This window comes from Pseudopodoces humilis, chromosome 3 (assembly GCF_049639895.1).
Source record: "Pseudopodoces humilis isolate 2021_Gansu_Grassland_sample_001 chromosome 3, ASM4963989v1, whole genome shotgun sequence".
Classification (NCBI taxonomy): domain Eukaryota; kingdom Metazoa; phylum Chordata; class Aves; order Passeriformes; family Paridae; genus Pseudopodoces; species Pseudopodoces humilis.
In genome coordinates, this window is record NC_142202.1 from 55,970,703 (window position 1) to 55,997,264 (window position 26,562).

Genomic DNA, 26,562 nt, shown 5'->3' on the forward strand with positions numbered 1-26,562 from the left:
TGTAATCATTTGAAGCTGTTCTCATAGGTCAAATTCTGACTTCAAGTAACATCTTCAGTTTTGGGGTGTTTCCCCACAGAAGCAAAGGTAGGAGAGTGTCCTCATTCACATTTCTAACTGTGTCAGGTTTCATAATTAAGGATAATACTCTTCTCTTTAAAAGATCTTTTATGCAAGTCACGTATTCATCATTAAGAAAAAACATGAGCTTGAGATTATAGCATCTAACTTTATTCCACATTCTGAAGCTTCCTGAATGCTTGCAAAACATTTCAGATGTGAAAACAAGTTTTAGGCATCTGACAGTCATATTGGCTATGCACCAAACATGTGGTTTTAGTCTCCCTAATCCAGGGCACATAAGAAATGTTTTGATGTCCAGTGCGGATTTCAGGAGGAAAAATAATACAGTACATTTAAGCTTCCCTCTTTACCTTATTTACTAAATACAGTGTAATACAAGTTACAATTGTGTAATAATTGCGCTGTGGAAAGTTCTACTGTAATATAATGTACACTTAAAATCCAGAGGTAAAAATTTACTCATCTAAAATTATTTCACTCTCAAAGAACAAACAGTTTTGGCCAGCTGGGTGCACACTGGGTACGCAGCTGGTAGGTTAAGTTGTCTCTTCCACAGTTCATCAAACCCACTAAACAAAGGGAGCAGGCTTGAATTCTACATTTTGTAGGCATGTTAGAATAGGCTGCATCACCTATCCTATAGGAAGGACACTTTGAACATACTTTTGCATGCAAAGAAATTCATCAGACTCAGAAAAACTCTAAATGAAAAAAAGAAATAAAAATATTAATGAATGAAAAGGCACAACTTTCCTTCCTTCTTCAGAGGACCATTGTTTTAAGTCTGTAGCCTGTGGTCAGCCAAATGCAGTGTTCCAGCCAGTTCTGGGTGTGCTAGAACCCATAGTGTCTGCAGTGAAATGCTCTGTAAACTCTGTAAATGGTTCTTCTTCTAGCAATGACACACATCTCTAGAGATGTGTTGCACACTAAAAATGAAACAATGAAATCCAGCCAGTAAATATATGCAAAATAATTTGCCTTTACAATAAGGAATACTTCTTGTTTACAGTAAGTATTGCTTATAAGCTTAATGTTTGTAGCATTATTTGCGAATGGGTGGACATTGGGCTGGAATACTGAGGATCAAAGATCAATGTCAGTGCTCCCCAGGAGATGTTGACCTCAGCAAAGGGATGCAAGCTGCCAGTCTCCAAAAGCCTGGAAAACCTGGGAGATGTTGAGCATTTTGCCCATTCCCAGAAGCTGCTGAATCTTTGTCCCTCCCAGAAGAGAGATAAGAATTTATTGTCCCTACAGAAGCCCCATCAGAATCAGGAGTCCTGAGGCTGGTATTGCCCAAGCCTTTTAGAAACAACAGGCATATTTGCAAATGTGGAGTGTGGACAGCTCCTCTAGTTGTGGAAATTCTTCACCCTTAATTTGAACATGAAATATTTAACAGGAAACAGATACTATAAGACTTAATTCGGGTCCCATTTGACTCTGTTATTTCCAAATCCTGAATATTTTGTCACATCAGTGCAATTAGTCTCTACTAAGCCAGGGGTTAGTTTGTCATGATACACATATAAAAGTCAAGAATATATGTAAGCCTCAACTAATACTTCATCTTTATCTTCATATCCCAATTCATTATAGAATCCCTGTGTTCAGCCACAGATGTCTGAAATCTTGTTTTAGTGAAAGACAAGATTTCAGTGAATAAAAGAAAGAATTAAACGTTGGTACAATTTGAGAAAAACAATTTGAAATAAGGAAATGACTAATCCCATAGGAAATCAGGAAACTTAATTACAAAAAATAGTTGTCATTCATACTGCTTATCTGGATAACCAGAATTAGAAAAATGGAATATGAGGAGTTCTGCCCATACAGCTTCACTGAGTATTAAAATGTGACTACCTGTTCTGCTGGCTGCAGACAGAAAATTCTGTCATCATGCATTTGGTATGTTGTTCAAAACTTCTTTCTGCATGAAGCTTCATATACTTCACAGTTTTTTCCCACACTGGGGAATTTTAAACAAGCATCCCTAATATGGAGTCTTTTCAGATCAGATCTTTGCAATCAACAGAACAGGATGTCTGTTGCAGCCAGGAGTGCTTCCTCTATGAGGTCTGCATTTAAGGTTCCTCAGACTGAAGTTCTTTTGGGGTTACAGCAAGAAGGTGGGTAATGGGAGGTGCTCTCTGAGAATGTAACAAAAACATGTAAAATCAAAACCTCTTAAAAAAAAGAAAAGGAATAGTGAAATTTGCATTGATGTGCTGTGTATATCAGTAATCTCTAGTATTATCTGTTTCTTCAAGAAATGATTTAGCTTTTATGTGGCAGCATTTTTCCCTCTAAAATAAAGAGACAAAGGCTGCAATTAAAGATACAACACTATAAATACGCAAGCATACAGCAGAGCAGTAAATAAAAGCCAGCACTGCAAAGACAAGTGATCTCTCAGACAGTGGGATGCTGGGCTCCATGAAGTCACTGCTACACGCCTCTTGGCAAAGTATGTCCCCTCTGCAACTGCAGCTGGAGACGTCTCAGAGATCTTCATCATGCACAGAAAATCGTGGAGGTAATTGAGGTTCCTCCTAAGATGGACGTGTGTGTTTGCAGCGAGGACGAACTCAGGATTCTGGGAAGGCTTTTATGATGGATTCATAGGCAGGAGGCGGGGTTTGCGTGGAGTGGCAGATGCGGAGGTTGTTGTTAGACCAGTGGAATTCAGGTCGACTCAGGCTGTTGGTGGTGCTTCCCACAAGGGTTGTGGTGGTATTTGTGGGAGTGAGGGTGATCAGCTGACTGTTCGTCTCCACGGGCAGGGGAGGACACTGCAGAAAAGGGTGGAAGGTGGATGCACGGAAGCTCGACTTCCTGGGGAAAGAGTTGGCCTGCTCCAAGGAGGCTTGCCGCTGGAAGGTGAGGCTGGCCAGGCTGAGGTTGCTCCGACGTTCGCAGCTGCTGTTGCGGTAAAATCCAGTCCTGCTGGCAGCGTGGCCATGGGAGGGAGGTCTGGACCGACGGCTGAAGGACGAGGGGCTCCCCTGGGAAATGTAGGCACTAGCTCTGCGACGGGACAAGCAGGTGAAAAATGCCCAGATGATCCCTCCAATCACCAGTCCAATCACCATGGACACTGTGAAGGCTATTGTTATCTGCTCTGAAATACAGCAAAAATTAATGTCAGAGTTAATGAAGTCACTCTGAAGGATATTCCTGCAAGAAAATCAACTTAAAATTCTAGCCTCCTTAAAAGATGAACAGGCCCTTAGGTTGTCGCAACACATGAACTTCATAACACAAACACAGCAGTTGAGGGTGCTCTTACTATACAGCATTTTGGTGTTTTGTGGGGTTTTTGTGTGGGTTTTTTGCTTGTGTTCGTTTGGTTTCTGGGGTTTCTGGGGTTTTTTGTTTGTTTGTTGTTTTTTGGTTTGGTTTTTGTTTTTGTTTGGTTTATTTGCTTGCTTGTTTAATTTGCATAATTCAACAACACGCAGAAAATAATGTATTTAACATCAGTTTCCATACCAAGGAAAGGAAAGTCTTTAGCCTTTCTCAGAATCAGCCACCCACCAGCTCCAAGTGTTATAAAACTGCCAAGTATTTTCTTCTCTGAGAAATAGGAGGTGTGGATTTAAGCAGGCTTGTCCTGGTTATAGACCTTTACATTCTGCGTGTAGGTGTTTGCAAATTCACCAGTTAAAACAGTGATGTACCTTCTGCCATGTTCTTAGTGGAGTGAGCCCTGTATTTATTACAACATGGGAACACTTCCCAGCCTTTTACTGCTGAGTAACAGATCGTTTAAATCCTCACAGTAATTAATGTAAATGACTACATCCTAAATTATTATGGTCAGAGATAACCATTCGTAATACTAAATCTCTTGAATATTTCCTATCTCCAATGCCCAATTTAAAGATGGATTAATCTGCCATTAAGAAAAGTAAATTTCCAGCTCTTTTAGAAATGTTTTCAAGGACTACAAGATCACAAAAAAAACCCAAACAGATAAACAAAACCCATGGCTAGGATTGTTTCCTCTCCCACACGGTTTCACAGGATGGAGAGACATGATTCTTCCTGGTATATTTATTTCTAAGAAGACAATAGTTACTTCAGAAAACTTCACTCAGTTTGCAGGTGAACACCAGCATTATTGCTGCTGTAAAAAATTCCAAGATATATTTGTAATCCTGGATAAGGCCTGAAATGAATGCAAAACCTTTATAGATCCTCTCAAAATTCAAGAAGGGCTTGGATCTAAAACAAGAAGGAGCACTATGTTGGCAACTGGTGGAGCAAAGAGGGAATAAGCAAAAAATATCCATGGGACACCTTGCAAAATGTTTGTTCTGTCTGTACTGTTCTATCTTATTTGTGAAGCATTTTTGTGAAAAAGGAAATTGTATTCATTAGATAGAGAAAGGTGAGTAACTCCTAGAGCATACTGAAGAGCAGGCCCAATAACACTGTGCCAGACAGAAGGTATTAACTCCAGGACTGGGATGCATACATTAGAGGCCAGAAAAGGCAAGCTGAGACTAGGCTCAGAATTTTCTAGCAGCCACTAAAGAGTTTCCCCTGAATTTATGGTGCAGTCATTCCCAAACCCCAGAGTAATGACAGTGAATCTGAGTTGTGAGACTCGGCCAAAGCAGGTGCTGAATATGCAAGGAGCGTGAGTGGCCTGAGTGATAGCTATGCAGAGCAGCCAGCACATCATCAGGAGGGAGGAGAGGTGCCAGGCAGGGCCAGCAGGACTGACTTGCAGACAGAGGCACCCCAGTGCTGGCACCCTGGAACAGATTCTTTTAAGTCAGCCTTAAACTTAGGACAGGTCACTTCAGAAAAGGGGAAAGAAACATTAGCTTTGCTTCCAGTAGAAGAAATGTAAATGTTTATTGGTTAATTGTACTTCAAGAAGTAGTCATTATTGTCTTTCCTATCTACCTTCTTACTTTTCTCCCTTCAGGGAAAAATTGCCAGTGATGTGATTCATACTTGGAAGGCTTACAATCCTATTGTTCCTGGCCTGTAACCTCTGCTTTCAGGTAGGCTTATAACATTATCCTTTTCAAACAAAGACTGGCAAGGATAATGCATTGGATATTGTTGCAGGGGACTGCTCCCTCTCAGGAACACTTTGTCCTTTCATTCCGTTATGGATCAGACTTGACCCTAAATGACAAATTTTCTTTAAGCTCTCATTCTACAACTCAAAAACTTTTGACTGGGCACACTAAGATAAATAGTGACTGCCCAGTCTCCTTTCTGCAAGAACCCACAGGCAGCATCCTGCACTGCAACACTTGGCTTCAGATCACTTATAAGCAGCTTTCTTCTCACAAGCCCAGTGTGATTCTGCCCCTTGTAAAACATCTTTAGAGACGCAGGGGGACTTAGTGTGCCCCTTTTGGTCAAGAATAGCTTATTATGCCATTTTCATAGATTTAATACATTCTGTTACTGCAAGTTCCTACTCATACTCCCAAAGGTGAGAAGGGAGAGCCAAAACTTGGTGACCTCCAGTTGAATAAATCCCAGAGGGAGTCCTGAAGACAGCACTTCCCACGCACTACTGCTGTCCCTGTGTGGCTATGGGAAAGTGGCACAAGAATGAATCTTTTCTTGTGCTCATTTCTTCTACACTTCAGCTCAAATGCTAGTTGGGTTATATTTGAGGCTGCCAAGGAGTCCCCAGGCACAGGGCTCTGTGCTGCCTGCCACCAGATATCCCTGCAACTCTTTGGGCTCTCAGCTGGCAAAGGGGATCTCCACAGGCTCAGCAGCCTCCAGCACAAGCAGAAGCACAGCAAGCAGCACAAGTGTACCTGGCTCTGGGGTTGCCATGCACCGTGGTGAGGATTTGTCCCTGCATCCCTCAAACCATAATTTTCACCACCTGCGCAATCTAACCAGAGTTTCACACTGTTAAAAGCAGATAAGGGAATTGACAAAAGTATTGAGTGCAGCTCTTCAGTCCTTCCCACGTGCTGTTCACCTGTGCTGGAGGTACAGCACAGACAATTATCCCTTTGGATAAAGGAGTCATTTTCTTTAACTTGTTTAGTTCTTTCATTTCTCGATCTCCATATATGATGGGAAAATCGAGGGACAAATTATACCCTGATGAAGCTCAGCTGGGTTTACACTGATTATTTCAGTTGCCAGGACTCCATATGCTCTCTTTTCCATTTGGACCTACATTTAACCCCCTTGGTTCTTATTACAGAAATATCACTAGACCCATTGGTTACAGACATTTCATTTTTTCTCTTCCCAAAATCTCTCTGACTTCAGCTGGAACTGTGGGTCACACTAATGGGCCAAACTTGTTCTTTGCTTACTCCCTGCAGAGGATGAATTTCACAGAAATGTAATTCAGTTCTAAAACCTTATATTGTAGAATTGTAAATCTATGCCCATTGATTTCCTCTTTAGAATGTCTAGAAATCATAGCCCTGAGGTACATTGGAGAAAATATTACCAAACAGAGAAAAAGATCAAAGGCAGAGCGGGACTTTCTGCACCTGATATTTTGGGTGGAACAGCTGGCCTGCACCAATTGGTTTTCTCTTCCTTAATCTGGGCAGTGCCAGAGCAGAACTAGCCTTCTGGGGAGTCAGAGTGACTGACACAAAGTGTCTCCCAAGGGGCCATTGTAATATCTTAGTGTTTCCTGAGAGCCACGCCTGTCATTCTGTCCTCTGCTTTAAGGAAAACAGTGAAAAGAAAGATCTGGGGATAAGTTAGGGATGCTGCTAATTACAACAACTACCCAGGGCCCAGTCCCCTAGATATGTTTTAATCTGTATGTTTCTCAGGCTGCTTGCACTGCCTGCTTTGTTTGATTATGCCATAACAGAAAAGATTAGGTACCTCACTTCAGTCAATTCTCCACTCTCACCTCTAACACCAGCCTAGGTGAAGAACAAAGGTTTTTATCAACAGTGCAGGACAGACTTTGAGGTACTAAGCCAGAAATGAAAGGCTAAGGTGAAAAAGCAACTGCGTATCTTAGCCACTTTACCTTTCTATCTGCAGGACTTCCAACATGACCATGTGAAAAAGGTTAGAATTTCAGAACCCACGGTAACACCCGCAGCTTCTAAATGTTACCCCCAGATCTGAACATCAAGTCAGCACATTTGTCAGCCCAGCATCTATACAGATCAGGCAATTTCTTTTGAAGTCTCTCCATTCTCTCCTCTCTAGTTTCTACATGCAGTGTTAGGGAAATGTGGTGCTACAGGTTTGTACAGGGGATTATTGCATCTACTGTGCAAAACTTTTTCTTGGTCATTGAAGCTTTCTTTAAGAATTTCATTACTTTCCATGAACTGTATATAAGAAGTGATTGCATATATCCTATCAAATTGATAGCCTCTTGGCAAGTGCCTATTGCAGAATCCACACTGGAGAAATTTAGACATGTTATTAGTAACATGTGATGATAGACCGGCTAATAAGATGATTTTCCTAGCACTTGGCCTGAAAAGATTTTTTCCCATCTGGCCTGGACATCTGAAGCAGGGTTAACCAAATGGGGCTCATACCAATCAGTAAGCCTTCTCAGAAGTGTACCATGTTCTTTTCTTCCTCACTTTAGAGTATACCTCACCAAAAAATAGCAACACAATCATAGATGCATCAGTCCCTAAAGGACCCAAAATCTTCATAAAATAGATTTTCTTTTTGTGATAGAGTATCCTGCTTCTACCATGTAGGCTTGCAGACATGCTAGGACAAACTCTTACTTCTGTGAGTTTCATTTTTCTTTCATTTTTATCAACCATCCCTTTGAATTCAAAACACATTTGTGTTGGGGATTCATTTTCCCAAGGAATCTCTCTCTTGCCCTCAGCTCTGGCTACAATGAGCTGCAATAGGATTTTGTTCTTCGATCTCAGGAAGTCTTTGGGACTTATATATTTCCTATACCCTTATGGTAAGTTCCCCAAGGTGTAAAATTAAGGTGGGCACAGGATCTTCCTTCCCCTATGCTCACAAATATATAATTTGGAAAACTTTACAGCTGGCCACAGCAGTACCTTTCAAAATCATTTAAGCAGCACCTTCAATGAGAGCATATCAGAAAATGAACCAGGGTGGGGTGGAGGAAGACAGGAGAAAGTACTGAATGCAAGGGAAAGAGAAATGGAAAAACATCTTTTAGTCAAATTGTGATCACATACAATGAATTAGAATTGCATCTTTGCCAGTATTAGCTAATAAAGCTAATATAGCTAATACAGCTAATAAAGCTAATAAAGAACCACTCAGCTTTCCAAGCATCTGTTCTGCTCGTTTTATTGTTAAGCACAAGAAGTCAGAAAACACCCACAGGTTGAGCTGATACCTACACTCCTGATTTTGTTTCTAGTGGGTGACTTCAAAATATTGTTTTAGAGCTGTTAAATTTTTTTTGTTGTTATTGTTATTGCATTGTTCCTATTTTATTCAAAGAGTAATAATTAAGCAGTTGTCTTGGTTTTGGCCAGCACAGAGATAATTTTTCCACACAGCCATTAGGGGGCAGAGCCTGGAGCTGTGTGGGCACTCTGAGGTGGTATTCCTCATAGGGTGGAAATAAGGAACTCTCACTTCCAGGAAGAAGGATGTGGCTTCAGGTGGGACAAAATGCACTCTGAGGTGGTATTCCTCATAGGGTGGAAATAAGGAACTCTCACTTCCAGGAAGAAGGATGTGGCTTCAGGTGGGACAAAATGCGTGGCAGGTTGGGGACCTGTTGGTTCATTGTCTCTAGATCATGCCATGTCACACTGAGGTTTTTTACATATAAATCACCCACTTTTGTATACATTTGTTATTGCTATTGCTGGTGTTATTGTTTGTTTTCTTATCTCATTACTGTTTCCAGTAAATTGTTCTTAACCCATAATTTTCATCATTTTGTACATCCAGTTCTCAGCTCCACCCCTGGGGAAGAAATTGGAGGGGGAAGGTGCTGGAGAGTGAATGAACAGAGTCTGGTTTGGGAGAGCTTTGGGGGGTGAGTGGGGCACTAAAGTGAGGAGTACCATTCCTAGACCACAATGGAAGTTTTATTTTAAAGTTATTAGAAGTGGTAAGGTAGCTTGTCCCAAGGACAGCATTTTTCAGCATTTAAACTCAACATTCTACAGAGACATTTTACTTACGCTGTATCAGAGCAAGACTGTTCATTTACTTAAATGTCTGAGAGTAATTTTCCTGTTTTTTTCCACCTGCCACAAACTAGCATGAGACATTGTGCATCTGACATGCAACTTTTATTCCATGTGGACTCACTCCAGCAAGCTCAGAGGCAAAACACACAAGCTCATTGATTTCAGCTGTATTAGCAACAAGAAGTATCAGCACATGCCACTGTGACATATAGTGGAACAGAGTTATTTTTATACTTTAAAACAAAATTTTAGAATTTTGAATTTATTTCCATTCTATTTCCTGCCTTCTCACATTTTTGCTAGCTCTCTCTCTTTATGTGATGTCATAAGCCAGTTACTCCAACCTTGTTTAAGTTGGTAAGCATTCCTCTCCCTACATGCACACACATTTGCACAAACAACTTCAGCTTGCCTTGACCCAAAGATGGAAAGCCCTGATAACTAGTAGAGGGTTTGATCCCAAACATGAAAAAATCAGCTCAGCCTCTTTTTGCCGAGATGATCTTTCCCCAAAATGAAATCTCGGTGACAAAGGCTGGTATAAAGCGCATACAAACTAGTACGGGAACTCACACCTTACACATCCATTGCACAGCTTAGTATAGAGCACCAGCTAGTGTACTAAAGCATGAATTGCATTCTACATATTACAGTTCTATTAACCTGAGAGTGACAATGGTTCAGACACTATTTTTATGGAGTCTCAGTGTCTCAGGTTTCAAGGGAGGTTCAGCTAAGCCACTGGGAGATGATAACACAGTGTAAAACCAGACAGGAGCAGCCAGGGTCCAGCAGAGTTTGAACAAACTCTTAGCAACTTCCTGACAGCGACAGTGTTAAGGACACCTCCCTGTCTGACCATCCAGGAGCCACTCTGGCAGTCACACTGGCACCACCACAGCTGGAACAGAAGCTCTTTTGCAGCTACACCCCCCAACCCACACAGTCAGACCAGGTTTCCTTACCAGCTCAACCCCTGGCATAGCAGAGTCTAAGATGTCTAGATCCTAAAAAGAATTTATTCACGGTGCAATAACTAAATAACAGCTCGAGTTGGTGCCTCCAAGAAGGGACCCAGAACAAAGGAACCTCTAGGCTTTTATCCCCTCACAGTCCAAGGGTGGGAAAATCTGGGGTGCTTGGCTCCTGCTGTCTCTGAGCATCCAAGTGTCCGGTCCCCTGGCAGGGCCACAGGTCCCTGGGCCCTTTTATATGCAAAGGGTCAGTAGGTCATGGGCTTTTGCCTTGGGCTCAGCCTCCTGCCCCCCAGAACACAAGCTGGCCCTGCACCCCGAGCTACCTGCACTGAATGGATTCCTCAGCAATAGCAAATGTACATCTCTAAGCTGGACAGGCTACAGCAACTCATCCTCATGCATCCCAGGCAGTGAGCTTGGAAATGAAGTATACCTGGGGCCCAAAGAGCCACCACTTCTTCCCACCACAGATGGTTTAAAGCAATTAGCAATGCTAAAAATTTTATGCAGGTTCCACCAGCTCCTAGAAATCATTTTAAAGCTGGGGTTAGTATCAGTAGCCAGCTCTTTTGTTACTGTTAACTTGCTGAGCTCAAAAAAGCAATTTCTTTATATCTGACTAGTGTTGATATTACTTACTATCTTCACAACTGCCACTAATTGTTTTAGCAAAACAGCCTCTCATTAATCATTTGTAGGCAGCCCATGATTCAGTTGGGTGGATGAATCAGTTTCTGCGTAATATCAACCAGCTGTGATCTTAGTCATGGCAAAACTTCAAGAAACTTCACACATGACTCTTGTAAGATGGCTGAGAGTGACAGGCTACAGCACAAGGTGGTTCTGGTAGTTGTGATGTCCAGAAAACAGAATCTGTAGGGGAAAATAAGCTGAAAGAAAAGCAGACTGTGCAGGACTTAAGAACTAATAAGTGAGATAGAGTTGCTGCCAGAAATGTAAGAGCTCTGCATTCAGACACAAAATTGCTAAAGGGATGTTTTATTCAGCCTGTGCTACTGCAAGATTCTTTTCTACAGCAACAGAGTAATTCTCACACTTCACCTAACAACAGGGTGATGTTTTTATGTCCACAGCAGATAAAATAAGAAGTGCTGAGTTTAAAATAAAGCAAAGGAAACCAAAAATCTGTTTCTATCTATGAGGACAGGTAAGAACTAGAATAGATAATCCAGGCATGTAGTGCATCCACCCCCAGTAAAGATTTTAAAAAGCAACATCAGTCAAGGGTTGTAATATAGTTAATCCTGTCTTGAAAAAAGAAGGTAGAACAAACGACAGCTCAGGGTCCATACTGATACAGTTTTGTGCAGTTTCTAAGAATTTCTCCGATCAGGTAAGCAAATAGACACCAGAAGCATAGGAAAGATTATTAATTAAATGACAAGTCAAAAAAAAAAAAAAAAATAAAAAAAGAAGGCAATCCGTGCTTTTGGATTAATACTCCTTTTGAAATGCAGAAGGTTGGTTGTTCATCACAGGGTTAACATCACAAATGAGAAACCTATCTAGAAACAAGATTGCCCTCTGCTGGAAACTGATGCTGGAAATCTAAACTCTACAGAAACCACCTTCATTCTAGTAAAATAGGGAGCCAGAGAAAGCTATCAAGAAACATTCCGATGGAAGATTACAGAGACGTTCATAGTACCTCCAAAACAGAAAAATTCTGAATTGCATCACCATAAATACTTAGGACTAGCATTTTGCAGAGGCTTTGACAAACAAACTAAGGCACAGGGAAAGTGTTAAGACGTTTAAAGATGTAAAACTTACACAGTTTTCTACCTTGATGCAAATATCTGTGATCATGGAGGAGCATAAGGCTCAGTCTGTACTCAAACTCATATTTCTTGACATCTGAAGTTATATCAAAAATTATCTTCATGGACCAGAATACATTTGCTTTGATTACTAATACCATAATTCATTGTGATAAAAAGCCAGAGGATTGGAATATGCCATCTCGATATCCCACAAACCAACTCAGAGTTAATGATGTTCCCTTGATATTCCTGGCAGTTGATTTTTACTGGAATAACAAATAAAGACTAATTGTAAAAATCAGAAGGAAACATCTAAGATAGGGATGTCAGCATGTTTAATTTAATGCCTTTGGCACAACCATGTGAAACAAAGCAAAGATTCCTTCAGGCATACTTTGTTACCATGTGGTTTCATTGCGATTCCTAATGCATAACAAAAGAAGTAATAGAATTTCATTTCTGCATATGCAGAGAGCAATCCTCTGGCCAGAGATTCTTACCCACCTCACTAAAGCAGAGCTCAGCTATACAGCCTCTGCATAAAGCTAAACCAAACACTAAATCACAGTCTGACACAGTGCAATATGACATTATACTTATTACTAAATTGATAAAAATAATTTATACCTTAGAATAAGTAATCTCATATATGAACAGACCTTAAAATTAATCAGAATTTTCTAAAATGGTTAAAATTAAGGATGAAATACTGAAACCCACAGCATACATTTAAGAAAGCAGAAGACATCCAGAGGTAGAACAAGGATTTGAAGGGGTTATTGGGAAGAATGTGAGGTGAGGAATATGTAGAAAACATACCCAGTCCCACCACAGTAATTCTGTTGTCTGTACCTGGCCCAGATACAGATGGAGCTCGTTCTTACTTTAAGAACCCACAAAAGCCAGGAAGTATACTGGTAGCCCAAGTCTTATAAGAATATAGAGAGGAATTATTTAGGCGATTCAGAGTGAGAAAGCACGCTCTGAGTGCCTTGAGACACTAGCTGTACTGGGAAGGAAAGGAGCATCTCAGCCTTCCCAGTGCATCCTATACACAGTGGCTCCCAATGCAGCACTTGCAGTAAGTGCTGAAAGCTCTGCACATCCCTCTGAGTCTCAAGAGTCTCTTTCTACCCCCTGAGAGGCAAGACCCTGTTTCTGCTCCTATCTTTTGGCAGTGCAATGTCTCTCTCCCCCTGCAACCTGCTCATCTGTTTCCCAAGAGAAGAGCAATCTCCCTTTTATAGTTATATAACTTTGATAACTCTTACTCTCCACTTTAAATGCACATCATGTACTTAGCAAGGTATTGGAAGGCAACCCTTCCTATGGCAGACAGGTTGGAACTAGATGATCTTTAATTCCAGCCCAAACCACTCTATGATTCTATGATTAACACAGATAAAATTAATGAAAGTTGTGCAGCATAGTGTCTTGGCAGAAGCTGAAGGAAATCTACTGAGGCTCAAAACTGTGAAGTTTCTCCAAAAGAGTCCTTTCTCACTCATAACATACTGCTTTTGAAATACTGCCACAGTGTGTTCTGCTGACAGCCTAACTTCTGAATTACTTGTTTAAAAATAGTAATTGAAAATACTGTTTACTGTTCTATTTACAATCTCATTCTTTTTTGAGATTGTGAAAACAAGGACCTTCTTCAGGTGAAAATTCAAAAAATATGTACAAAGTTGAAGAATGGAGAGATGTTTGTGAACTTTGCTGAATACTTTTCTAAAGTATCCAACAAACAAGTATTTAAGAAGCAGGAATAGTGATACATATTTTTTTATTTCACTACAGTAATACCTGACCTACATCCAGAAATGCAAAAAAAAAATCTCCTGCTGTATGTCTTCCTCTGGAAACAGGTGTAATAGTGAGAAATTTGAGAGAACAGAATTATGTTGATATATATATGTGGTAGTACTATACTCTTCAGTTAGTTACCTGAGGTTCAAAAAATGATCCTTCTTTATCCCAGTACTTTCTGGGTGAACATCAATCTTTTTGGGAGATTGCACCAAATATTTCTATGAATATATCAGCGTGGGCTAGAAGATCTAATTAAGCAGCAGTCATAAAAAAATCTGTGCAACCACAAGCTAATAAATGCTGACTTAATTTCTAAATGAATGGATCACTGATCTGGAGTATTAGTCAACTCCTCTTGACCCAGGACAAATGATCCAGGCTGGCGACTCAGTATGAAGTGGGATGTTGGTGCTTGTCTCACATGAGCCAGTGGTGTCTGGGAGTCTGTATTTGCACCAGGCTGGCCCAGGTCCTGCTTTCCCAGAGATTCCTACACTTTTCAATTAACAGAGCCATCAATGGCTTCCTCCTTTACTTATATTTTTCCTGCATAACTTATTCACTTCCCAAAGAAGCCACATGTTTGCTTGGTTGATTCATCTCCTGCTACCCTGGATGATGGAGAGATGGTATTGATGAAACATAATTTTTAAAAGCAAAAGTTTTAAATTTAACAGATGCCACTCAAATGGCCAAACATGTCATAAATGTATGTTAGGATGCTGGATTGTGAATGCAAATGTCTGAAACAGGGAATTAGTTTTCTTCTGCAAATAAGATGCTAGAGAAGCAAGGCAGAGGCCTCTGGTAAGAAACAGAAACTTCAATGGCTCTTTCCTTTAGAAAGCATTTGTCAGAGTCCAAAGTACATATACACTATATTAAACTAATGTTTTTCTCCCCCATTTATTTTGCTGAAAACTTCCCAGATGTTATTTCATAGCAATGCTGTATATATTTGTATCTTTGATGGAGTTTCAGTTGAGGTCATTTAACAGATAAATTTTAAAATATGATTGTCTCATTTTCAATACGTGAAAATCAAATTAATGTCTTTCCTGCCTCTTCAAGTAAAAGGGAATAAATCATATTAGAAGAATAATTTAGGATTGCTTGCTGCAAACTTCAGTACAGTAAGTACAATAAGTTTCAAAATTTGAATAAGTACATTTTTGTATATGAAGCTTCTACCTTGAAGAGCAGGGGAAAATTACATTGTTGATAAATGTTGATAAATGTTGATCATATTTTCTGATTTTTTTTAAATTTTATTTTATTTTTTTTCCAGACAAAAGGATTTGGCTATGAAATGAAAATAATCTTACTAAGAAAAAAGATTCAGTCATGAGCCTTGATTTGCCTTCTGCTCCTGTTTTTTTTTTAATTTTGGACATTTCATTCCCTCTCCATGCTTCAGATTAATCTTCTGTCTAGGAGAGGTGGTACCACACACTTGACTCACAAAGATTTTAACAACTGTTATAGACTCATTTAACTCCTGTTTAAAATAAATTACAATGGTAAAATGGGAAGCTGTGTATAAATACAGAGCATTTTCCTTGAGTAAGTTCTGCAAGAAGAACTGCAGCAGAGCCATGGCATTCACAGTGTGCTGAGACCAGTGAGTATGAGCACCACTAGGCTTTAGCAGGTGACCACGCATCTTCAGGGTGTTTTTCCTGGGGAGAACATAGACCCCTAAACTGCTGTGGTTATGTGATACTTTCATATGCCAAAACATTCCTGGTGTAGTGTTTGAAAGAAGAAATATACTTTGTTTCCTATGGACCAGATTTCTGCACTTGGTGGATAAAGAATGATGCTTCTGGCAGCTCATGTAACAATGAGAAGCACCCTTTAATTAGTCAATAACGTAGGTGTAATTGTTAAAATGTGTGCTTGATTATTATTTCAATAGTATCCTGAAAAAACTTTCCTTCTCTTTGTACTGCCTCAGATTTGTGTCCTTCCTGCTAAAGATGGTGAAGCACTTGATAAATCAGTGGCTGTATAGTGGGGTGGGTAAAGCAGAAAAGCAGTAATTAGGATGCCACAAAACACAGCCTGAGGATGACAGACTCACTTTAAAAGAATAATTCATATACAAGGAAGAAATTGTGCTCCAAATAGACAGAATGCAAGAATAAGACAGGTCTCTTCTCTTTGTGACAAAGCTTGTTGCTTTCATCCAACTACAGTAATAATACTCTTTTCTTTGTGCTTTCCAGAATAAGGGCAAAGAAAAAAATAAGTTCCTCATTAGTATCTACTTTTATCTCTCTGACAGGCTTGCACATAAGATCTTGGAATGCATTTACATATTAACTTTTTCAGTCTAAGCCTCTCTCAGTCAGACTTTCTCAATATCTGACTATTGTTATGCTCCCCTTCGCTTCAGTAATGGAAATGAAAACTTTCATGTGTTCATCAAATCTTTTACCTAACTGATAGAAAAACAAGCATAATGATATTAAATTTGGGATAGTTTGATAATTCTCCCCCTCCAGAAGACAGTATAAGATTTATGAAGCAAAAGGACACGGCCACTCAAACAAACAGTACCGCCATGTGCATAAGAAATCCAACTGGAAAGCTGCATAGATCAGCTTTTCCCAAACACAGCTGAGGGGGAACAGAAACATGGGATATCTTGAAGCTGAGAAGGGGAAGATGAGAAATGCCTTCCTTTTAAATTACATAAGACATCATGGATTTATTTCTTTTTTTGATATGAAAATATTTCTGGAGGACTTCAGATGAGGAGCCAGGGACCTTGAGTGTTACAAAAGAATAAAATTCTATAATGCTGGCACTGCAGAGTTGATGTTCAAATGCAGCTGCTGCTATTGCTAATGCCTCACCATCACATGCCATCTTTTATCTTCCTTCAGTTAAACCCACACCCTTGTTGCCATTGCTCTCAGTATCACCACTATTTATATGACAGCTGTGTCCTCTTTGAGTCACTGGCCCAGGCTGCTCCACTGAGTCTTGTGACACAAGACTCAAGTCAGCTCAGGGGAAGTGGAAAGGGGAAGATCTTCTGGTGATAGATAGGACACTAAAGTCTTCCTTGTAGAGAACTTACCAGATTCAAGCAGAGGAAAGGTGGCGTGTGTGGGTCTCACTTGCCCTAGAATGTTGTTCAAATTATGTGGCATACTTAAATCAGCTTCAGACTACTTATCACTTGAGAAGTGATTTAGTTATGTGACTTTTTCTATATCTCTATCACAGGACTGTCATGCAGATCAGGATCGCATCTGAAGTGGAAAAGAAAGCAACTGAAACATCTGTAGCTCTGGAAGCCATGCAGCGAAAGTTCTGGCACTGCTGGGCCTGTGAGGATGCACAATCCTACAGCCTTTTCCAAGAGGAAGAAAAATTCTGTCTCAGTTCTTATATGGGTGAAGCTGAGTTTTACTAGTGCCAACATTATTTGGTTTTGCCTGTGTTCTCAGGGTCTGTCTGACATCCCTGTGTGTGACATTTGTAACAAAAGCAAAACTGGCCCCTATTCTAAAAATTCCACTGAGATGTATGGGATTTTCATAGTCCTGATTTCTGCAAATTCACTGTGCAAGGACATTGCAATTGCTCTTCATCCATATGAACAAGGTTACTCATTCAAGGTAAATACTTGGTGAAGTAATCTGGAAATATGGCTTCACTATTAAATTTGTAGCATCATTTCACTGAGGAGCAGGAAGAACATGTAGGTTCTCTAGATTTAAAGCTGGTAATAAGAAGAGAAACATTTCAATGATTAAATATTAAAATAAAGATTTCATTGTCTTTCATAGTGTTGTTTAAATGCATCATATTTTGTATCTGTGTTGTACATCCCCTCAGATAAATCTACTCTTTTACAGAAAACTTTAGCAAAGCCAGAGATGTCTTTCTGTCTGACCATGTGTCATATTTTACCTCATCACCTTTCTCTTGAGAACATTCTTACGAAGAAGCACAGGGAAATTATCTCTGATTTTCAAACAGGGACGTGAAACACGCTGATACCATCTATCTTCTGTACCAGAAACTCACTCTCTACTTATTTCTGCACTATACCTTACTTTAGGTCTCTGTTTTCTGAAGAGTACCTATTATTTTGAAGAGTCCTATTATTTTGGGTAAGCACTGTAAGAAATTATTCCCTAAAACACTACAACAGGAATGTATGATGAGGTTGATAGAAAGTATTTTGTCTCTCCCAGTCTCTGTTCTTCCACTGGGGCTGCTTCCAACAACAGGAGCCTGTAAAGTCTGAAGTCATCTGACTCCACTACAATAATTTCAAAAGAAAGAAGCTAATTTTTTTCACATCCCATTTCCAAACTTTTGTAGGCATCAGTGATATAACCCAAGGACTCTGAAGAAAAAGATTATATCTCCTGTGAAAAAATGTATTCCTTGTGCAATGAATTCCTTATGATGTGTGATATCTTGTCAAATATTGCGCTTTTAAAATTACTGGGTGTTTTCTGAACCACAGAGAACTGACAAAACAAAACAGACAAGGAAAAACTCCGGGTGATGATGTGTCTGCAATCACCTTGCTCTATTTTGGCTCATTGCCATGAATTAAAATACCAGGAAAAATGCACACACTGGGGTGATTTTTAAAAGGAAGAAAAGATGGAAGAATAAGAGAAGAATAATAACAATTCAGGAAATACAGCATTGAGGTTGATAGATCACCTGAATCCAAAGCTCTATTTTTGTTGTGTTTTCCTCTTTTTTCCACTTCAACCCTGAAGGTTTTCTCTACTAAGAAAAAAACCTTCAGTCATCTGTCAACCATCTACAAGTGTTTCTATGTCACAACTTTACTTCCCCCTTTCTGCCAGGAAAGGAGTTGCATCATCAGCTCACTGAAATCCTCTGCCCTGTAAGCAGTGCCAGCAGTACCAGGATAAAGGCTCTCTGGGTGACTCTGGTGCCGAGATGCTGGTCCTTTTCAGTCACCAGACTAGGAGCAGTAGTGGCCTGTAAGAAGATATCACTGCCACATTTGCTGTCAGGTGCTCCACAGCTGGCTCCAAACTGCAGTCTTTCTGTGCCCACACCTCCAGCAGGACAGCTGAGACAGGTCCCAGAGCCTTTTGTTGCTGCTAAAGTATGAATGGAAAGTGTACAAAGTATAGGGACAGGGGAAAGGGAATGAGGGGAGAGCACCCAGTGGGTGTGCTGGAAGTGGGCTGACACAGGCATCTGAGTGCAAGCCAAGAGGCTTGACCTGGCTCATCCACAGGCCAACACAAATGCTTCTTTTCCTACTTGCAGAGAACAGGATCTCTTGCTTGTGCTTCTACTCTGCCACTCCTGAAGGATCCCAGAAGGGGAGTAGTGCCCCATTGCTACCCAGGCTGGACTTGGCAGTGCCCAGCAGCTGTGATACTGATCGTGTCAGTTCTGCCCTTCACCAGCGCTGCTCCAGTGCATAAAGAGAATGAGGCACAGCCCTTAGCCACCATTGCTGCTACACCAGGAACACGATAAACACAGCACCAGGCATTAGAATACACTCATCCCTAATGCCGAGGTTTTTTTCAGCAGAGCACATAGTCTGACTTCTTTCCAACAAACAGACACATTTTAATGATAAGAAGATCAGTGGGTTGAGGGAGAGACCAGGCAAAATCTGGTATATTTAAAAGCATGGGTGTATTTGTAGCTTATGAAGCCAAGCAATAATGTCTATAGTATGTGCCAAGCTGTTTTCAATCTTAAAATGCTGGAAGCCAGCTTATACATGGCATTATTTCCCCACACCAAATAAATAACACCCTGGATTCTGATTCAAGAAAAGATTGTCCATAAAGCTTTTAAGTTAGTAAATTTTAAGGTTGCATTTTTAAATAGACACTTGAATAAAACTGGACTGAAGGGTAGGCTAGGGATCTAAGTTAATGTTGATTAAAATCTGCTTACACTTTTTCTCTCTACTGCTGTCACATTGATCAAATGTACTATTTAAATTAAATTTAGTGATCTGAAATTATATTGCTATCTATCCTGACAAAATAGGATTGTCTTGAAGATATTTATTGTATTTACTTGTGTGCAACTGAAAATGCTTTTAGGAATTACAAGAAATGCACTCCTGGTTTAAGTGGAAACATCTTTGCTCCCACCAATATCTTATAAATCAAAATGAACTCAAGAAAGACTATATTAAAACAGTAGAAAGTGAGATTATTAGTTGATGAATGGCTATCAAACCTTGAATTTCTGACTCAGATATTATTAAGCCTCCTTTTGAAACTAGTAATAAAAAATATAATCCAGGCTCTCTGTTTACAGTTACAATGTGGTATCAGCAGTGCTGGAGCTCAGCAGGGATTGGCTTTAAGTGCTTCTCTTCTTACCTCTTCCAAAGTATCATACAATGGATTCCCACTGCAAAGGAGGGTGGGCAACAGTTACCTAGCTTCCACAGAAGCTGGAACCTAAAGAAATGAGCTCTGCATCCTGGCAGTAGCTCAGACAACTTATCTGAAACAGACATGGATATCTACAAATACTTTGCGAAACGTCTGTAGTAGGGAAAAGCTCTAGCCAAGCGAGAGCCAGGATTAAAATTTTTTTGCTTATGACACATTACACACAGTGGGCGTTTGCTGACAGGGCCAGGAGTTCTATCATAAACCCATTAATTTAAAACAGAAGAAGAGTTTAATGCTTTTCTTTTCCTTTGTTTTCCTCCACTGCATAATTTAGCATTCCAAAAATACTGCAGATTGGTGATGGTGACATCTGAATTCAAAGAATTCCTGCAAGGTCTACAGCTAAGTCATTACAGTTATTGACTCTCTAGTCTGTCACTGATTTTAAACAGACCTTGAGAAAAAATAAGTACTGATCCTTTTTTAATATTATCATTTTTTAAGATCTTTGCATGAGAGAAAGGGTTTAGACTACTTAAACAACTCACACAGAATGACTTATATTGAGGTGTTTATATCTTGTTTTTTTCTACACAGCTTGCTTAAAGCACAATTCCACTGGCCTGGAGCAATTGTAAAAAGATTTATGTGTGCTCACACATTAGTAAGCAGAGGACACCTTAGTTTGTTCATTGTTCTAAAATTCTTAAAGTCACTTTTAAGAAGCTATTGTGTGAAGTTATCACTGGAAACTGGACAACTATAGAAAACAGGATGCCTGTATATTTTCCAGCATAGGGAACCAGCTGTTAGACAATAGATGGTTTATAAAAGTGTAAGAGTTTAAACATCATCATGAACAGTTGCTTTGACTATTTTCACAGCACTGATTTCTCTCTCACAAACTTAGTCCCTCTCAGGAAACCTTTGCACATATGTTGAAGTTTACACTTTGGCTAAGTCCATGGAAGATGCTGAGAAGTCACACAAGCAAGGAGAAGGAATGTATCATGGTAATGTAGTAACATTCACAGTACTGCATGGTGGATGGCTTAGAAAACAGCCTGTAAGCCATGTCCTAAAAAATCAGTTCGAAGTCCTGCATTCTTATTTAATAAAGAACTAAATTTTATTTATATCTATTATGTGAGGTTTTATTTTTACCTCAAGTCATGTATCTCCACGATGTCAGGAAACACATTTCTATCATTTAATTGATGTTTCCACAGAGTGAGCTTATGTCAGTCATCATCTTGTAACATATACTATACAGTGGCCCTTCCTAGTCTATCATACATGATATACTTACAGTAAACAAAGAGAAAATTATATTATCTTCTCTAAAGTCTATCAGAAAAGCAAGAGAAATCTGAGAGGGAACTTCCCCTTCAAGGACCATGCAAGCTCCTCACAAAAATCCAATTTCTGAGGTTCATCTGCTGTCAGACGCTAAGCAGACGGGATGTGACAGGGCTGGGTACAGTGTCAGAGAAGCCAGGTGAGCAATGAGGACAAAAGCAGGTGCTGGCCCTTTCAGCAATAAGTCTGCTAAGGTGTGTCCTGCTCTGGGTTGTCAAATGCAGCAAGTTTTTATTGTGAAAGAGCCATTTTAGAATTACATCTGTCTTCACTGTAAAAAAAATGATTGTTGTTCTTCAGAGTCCAGCACACAACCTCCACAGAAAAGACTCTGAAACAGTAATGAGGGTAATTTTTCTTCAGTTAATCTGTAAGTATTTATCAAAGATGTTGAGTATCAGTACTCCTTAGCCCAAGAGACAAAAATTAGGTGAGTCTCTCATGGTCTCTCAGTTGGAAAAGACATGTGTCACTGGAAGAAGCCTAGATGACATTCAACAGATCCTTGTTCCTTATGACAGGAAAGAAAAGGGACTTCTTTCCATCCTCTTGTATGTTTTTTTTTTTTTCCACCCTTTTCCTGGGGCACTTCTGTGCAACTGAAGTTGTATTTTGCTGATGTATGTTATTTTTTAGTTTTAAATAGTGTTCAGATTCTTGGAGGGAATCATTGCTCGGTAGCAATTATATAATAGAGAAAACCAGATACGTGATTCATTCTAAGATAATTGCTCATAAATGTTAATATTAAACATAGCAAGCAATAGACCTTTTTGGAGGGAAAGATTTTCCACAGCAATTGCACAGAATCCTTTAAGATAAATCAATTCATCTAATTACTCTGAATGAATTTCAGTATAAAATGTATTTTCACCTCATACTATACATTTCAGTTTATGAATTATTCCCAGATTTGGGTGAAAGAAAACGGCCATAATAGATAATAATCTAAATACACACTGAGGAAAAAATAAGGAAAATCTCACTAAGTGGCAGCGCAATAAATTACAAATAACTTTTCATTCTGGAGGAATAAGAGTTTATTCCAAATGTTGAAACACATTTAGCCTTGGCTATCCCATTTTCATCAAAAGATGAAACAGATCATGTCTTCTTTGTAGGTATATTCATTAAGCAGTTGAGGATGTCTACCTGATTTGACTATTGACTGAAGCCAACAGACACCTTTTCAAATGACTGCAGTAATGAACATTTTGAAACAACCAATTTTGCCCTGGAAGCTTCTGTTGTCTTCATTCATTTAAAAACACGATAAAACTTTGTCAAAGAAACATTTGGAAAACAGTCTTATCACTGCAGGAAATACAAAACCTATTCATTACTCTTGCATCCAACATGAGGATTGAAAGTATATAGAGGTACTTTTTAAGGCAATCAACAACAAATATCTGCCTCTACATTAGCAATAATCTGGAAAAAAAAAAAATCAATATCCTTACCCCAAAACTTTGGTGGCCATGTGATTGGAGGAAAAGTACTGTTCTTATCCATAACATCCAAATAGCAAACACAGATTGCTACGTCCACAGAAGAGCAATAGTTTTCTGAATGTTGAAGATTTTGCACTAGAAGCAAAGCTTTTGTGCTGCCACAGAACTGTGTTGTTTGCCTGAAAGGAAATGGATGTATCACATTTCCTGCTTGTGGACTCGAATTAGTAAGTGCTTGCCTTATCTTGGAACACCACACGGTTCCCGAGACAGGGAAGTAGTTTCCTTCTCGTCATTTCCTCAGCCACAGCAAATTGACTCAGAACAATACCAAATTACCTCCTTCTCTGAAAGTTTTTGAACTCCTGAGATAGAGAGAAGAAAATTCCTTTCTCTTTCCTTTAAGGATTTTCTGTGTTGGAGACATTCCTTCAACATCCAAAAAGCAATCGTTTACGGTGGGAATTTTCAATAAAAAAGAAATAAGAAAGAAATGCATCAAGAGATTTTTAATGGACACCAATTCTTTAGGATATTCATTTAGTGTAGAGAATGGTTAAGTATTCACCTTTGTTCCTTGGCTGGTTTGAGGAACTAGATGGGCCTGACAGTGTAACTAAATTTTTTCCTTTCCACACTCCAATCTGAAATACGAGTTCCCTGGAACACAAACAGGCTTTGAGCTAATTGCTTGGACACATTTAATACAATGCAGTGTTAATTCCCCAATGGAACGGTAGGTACTGCTGCTATATATAACATATAGCAATAACAACATAGCTACATAAGGAAAATAGCCAGGATGTTTAACGACATAGACCTAGAATTTATGGAGAATCAATGGACATGGATAAAATATATGACTTTGTAGAACCAAATTTTAACTATTTTCTTAAACATTCTGCAGTGAATGGAAACCTCTGTTCTCTGAAGAGGTGTATGAGAGTTTTCTTTCCCTTATACTATAATCCCCCAAACAAGCCCAACTCCAGAATTAGCTATATTTATTTTTCACAATGAATATTTAGAATCTCCTAAATTTAGGACTATTCCAATCTTAAGATTTGGATGTGGCATAATTTTAAGGCTGAACCTTTTCTGTTACGGTTCAGTTTTCTTTTGTTTTTAAAAATACTGAGTAAAGACACCCTGATGGTTAATGGAAATGTAGTTTTCAAAGTTTGTGCTTAAAATGGCGTATCAAATACTGGGCTAAGAACCTAAATTAAAAAGATCTGATTTTCAGATGACTGTGAACAAGATACAACTTCATAACAAATTCTGGGATTATTTAGTTTCAGTTGGGACACTGATACCAGAATACATGTTAAAAATATACAAAATAAATTGTTCTTGACTAGGGTTAGATTTGTGCTCTAAGAGCATATGGAAATAAACCAAAACTGAATAATTGTAAGTTCTAAAATGAGGAAATTAAATTATTTCAGTTTACTGACTACATCTATTGAGATGATCATTGTAAAAAAGAATTGAACACAATCTAGTTGAAAAGCATCTGAGTTCAGAAACGAACATGTGTACAAATAATTGCACGTTACACATAATCAAGGGTACTAAATACAAACCTTTGTGGGAAAGTCGACAGCACTGAGAAATAGGAGAGTTCCTGCCTTGACAGAGTGTTCCAAGATGGGTGTTTTCTTGCTTTCCTCAGAAAAAAACATCTGATATGGGCAACTATCAGAAGCAGATCAGAGAAACTGCACAACCTGACGTCTTACTATGCCACACACCCACAATGCCTAAATGCAAAATGCAGCAAACAAAGTTATAAATTAATGAAGGTGATGTGGGTTTATACTGACTAAGCAGGAGGCTCTCTCAGGTCAGTTTCAAACTGTCTTTCCACTACTTTCTCTTGCAAGAAAAAGGAAGAATTGCTAATTTGGGCAACAGAATTTACCTAAAAGGTCTACAGTATATCACATCTTAAGACAAAATAATAGAATGTTTTGGGCTGGAAGAAACCTTAAAAATCATCTAGTTCCAACCCCTCTGTCTTGGCAGGGTTGGAACCTTCCACTGGACCATGTTGCTCAAAGCCACATCCAACCTGGCCTGGAATGCTTCTGGGGATGGGGCACCCACAGTTTCTCTGGGCAACCTGTGTAATCTTCAACAAAAAGCTAAAGCAGACTGATAAATCCTAGACTCTTCTTAATTTATTATTTTAAGTGTTAGACTAATTTTATTTCTGTTCCCTTTTTTTATGAGTATTGCAGAAATATATTTAACTGGTAACACCACAGGTTCTTTCATTTTTCTTTACTGAGAAGTATCTTTTCCTGGAAATAAAATCATCATAGCTCAAGGTACCCTCATGGGTAAAAATGCTCATCATCTTTCATTATACTGGCAAGTATAACCCACTGTCACTTCTGACTGATGGGATATGGGGGTATGTGGATGATGAGATGTCAAATACATTACTGATGTGAGTTCAATTCCAACCAAATGAGCAGTATTTTACTCTTTGAAAAGACTAATTTAATTCTGTCCTTAAAGGTTTTGAATGCACTGATTAAATTAGGGGAGGTGCTTTGAATTTACTGCAGCGCTTGCCCTAATCCTGAAACAAAGGTGTGTGTATATATTGAATTCTCCTGCATGAACCCACAAAATATTCTTATTTGAAATAAAATCAGAGTTCACTGGAAAAAAAAAAAAGAATAAGAATAGAATAAACATCCAGTGAAACTTTTTTTTTTTTTTTTTTTTACCCTTTCCATCTGGAGATTATGATTTAAGCTGGGATTTCCTTTAATTGTTTCATATTTCAGCAGTCTCATATTTGTCCTTGGTTAGTTTTACAGCTCTCCGGATGTATGAAGAAAAAACTCAGGAATTTTTTTATTTGACCAGTGATGAAAAATGTTCCTGTCTACCATCAAACAATCAATGTTAAATGCTGTCCATAATGTGACAAAGGGCTGAAACACTACATCTTGAATTTACAGGCTTTAATGACTTGCTTCAAGTTCAGACAGCAAAGTTCTTGAGTTTACCAGCTGCAGGTTAAATGTTCTACTGCCTCATGGTGGTTCTATCAGAATACACCTTCCAATATGATGTGGCTGCTATGAATGACCAGAAAAGTGGCTGCAGTAACATCACCATCTTAGAAAGCACATTGGTTCCTGGGAGTGTGTTAGTTGTTACTAATTTTCCTCCATATTTTTCAGAGAAAGAATTGTGGGTAGGAATGTCAAGAAAATTTCAGACATTCAGTATTTTTTGGGAGATGTGAAATCCTAAGGACATAATATAAAAAGAAGATTCCTCATTGCTAATCATGCACCATTATGTGATTGAGAAGACAGTGTCACTGTGCAGTATATGAATATTCTTTTTGTTTACTGGGACACGTGTAACATTTTTAAATACAATATTCAACTCAAAATTCTGAAAACATATTTTTTCCCTAATATAGAAGTCTTATATTATTCAGTGAAAGATGACTGAGAGACATAAAAAGAGGTTGAGGAGAGAAATTCCTTTCTGCCAACTTTCTGATTTCTGTTTTTTTCCATGGTATTTGTGATATTGAA

General features: G+C 39.0%; 1 protein-coding gene across 1 annotated transcript; it reads right to left on the reverse strand.

Moving 5' to 3' along the window:
* Positions 1–209: 209 nt before the first annotated feature.
* Positions 210–23,167, reverse strand: MYCT1 (MYC target 1). Its single transcript, XM_005518409.3, has 2 exons — positions 23,003–23,167; positions 210–3,208 (listed from the first exon to the last, which is right to left on the reverse strand). The coding sequence occupies exons 1-2, from the start codon at positions 23,052–23,054 to the stop codon at positions 2,676–2,678; spliced, it is 585 nt and encodes a 194-aa protein (XP_005518466.1). The 5' UTR covers positions 23,055–23,167; the 3' UTR covers positions 210–2,675.
* Between the last annotated feature and the right edge of the window lie 3,395 nt (positions 23,168–26,562).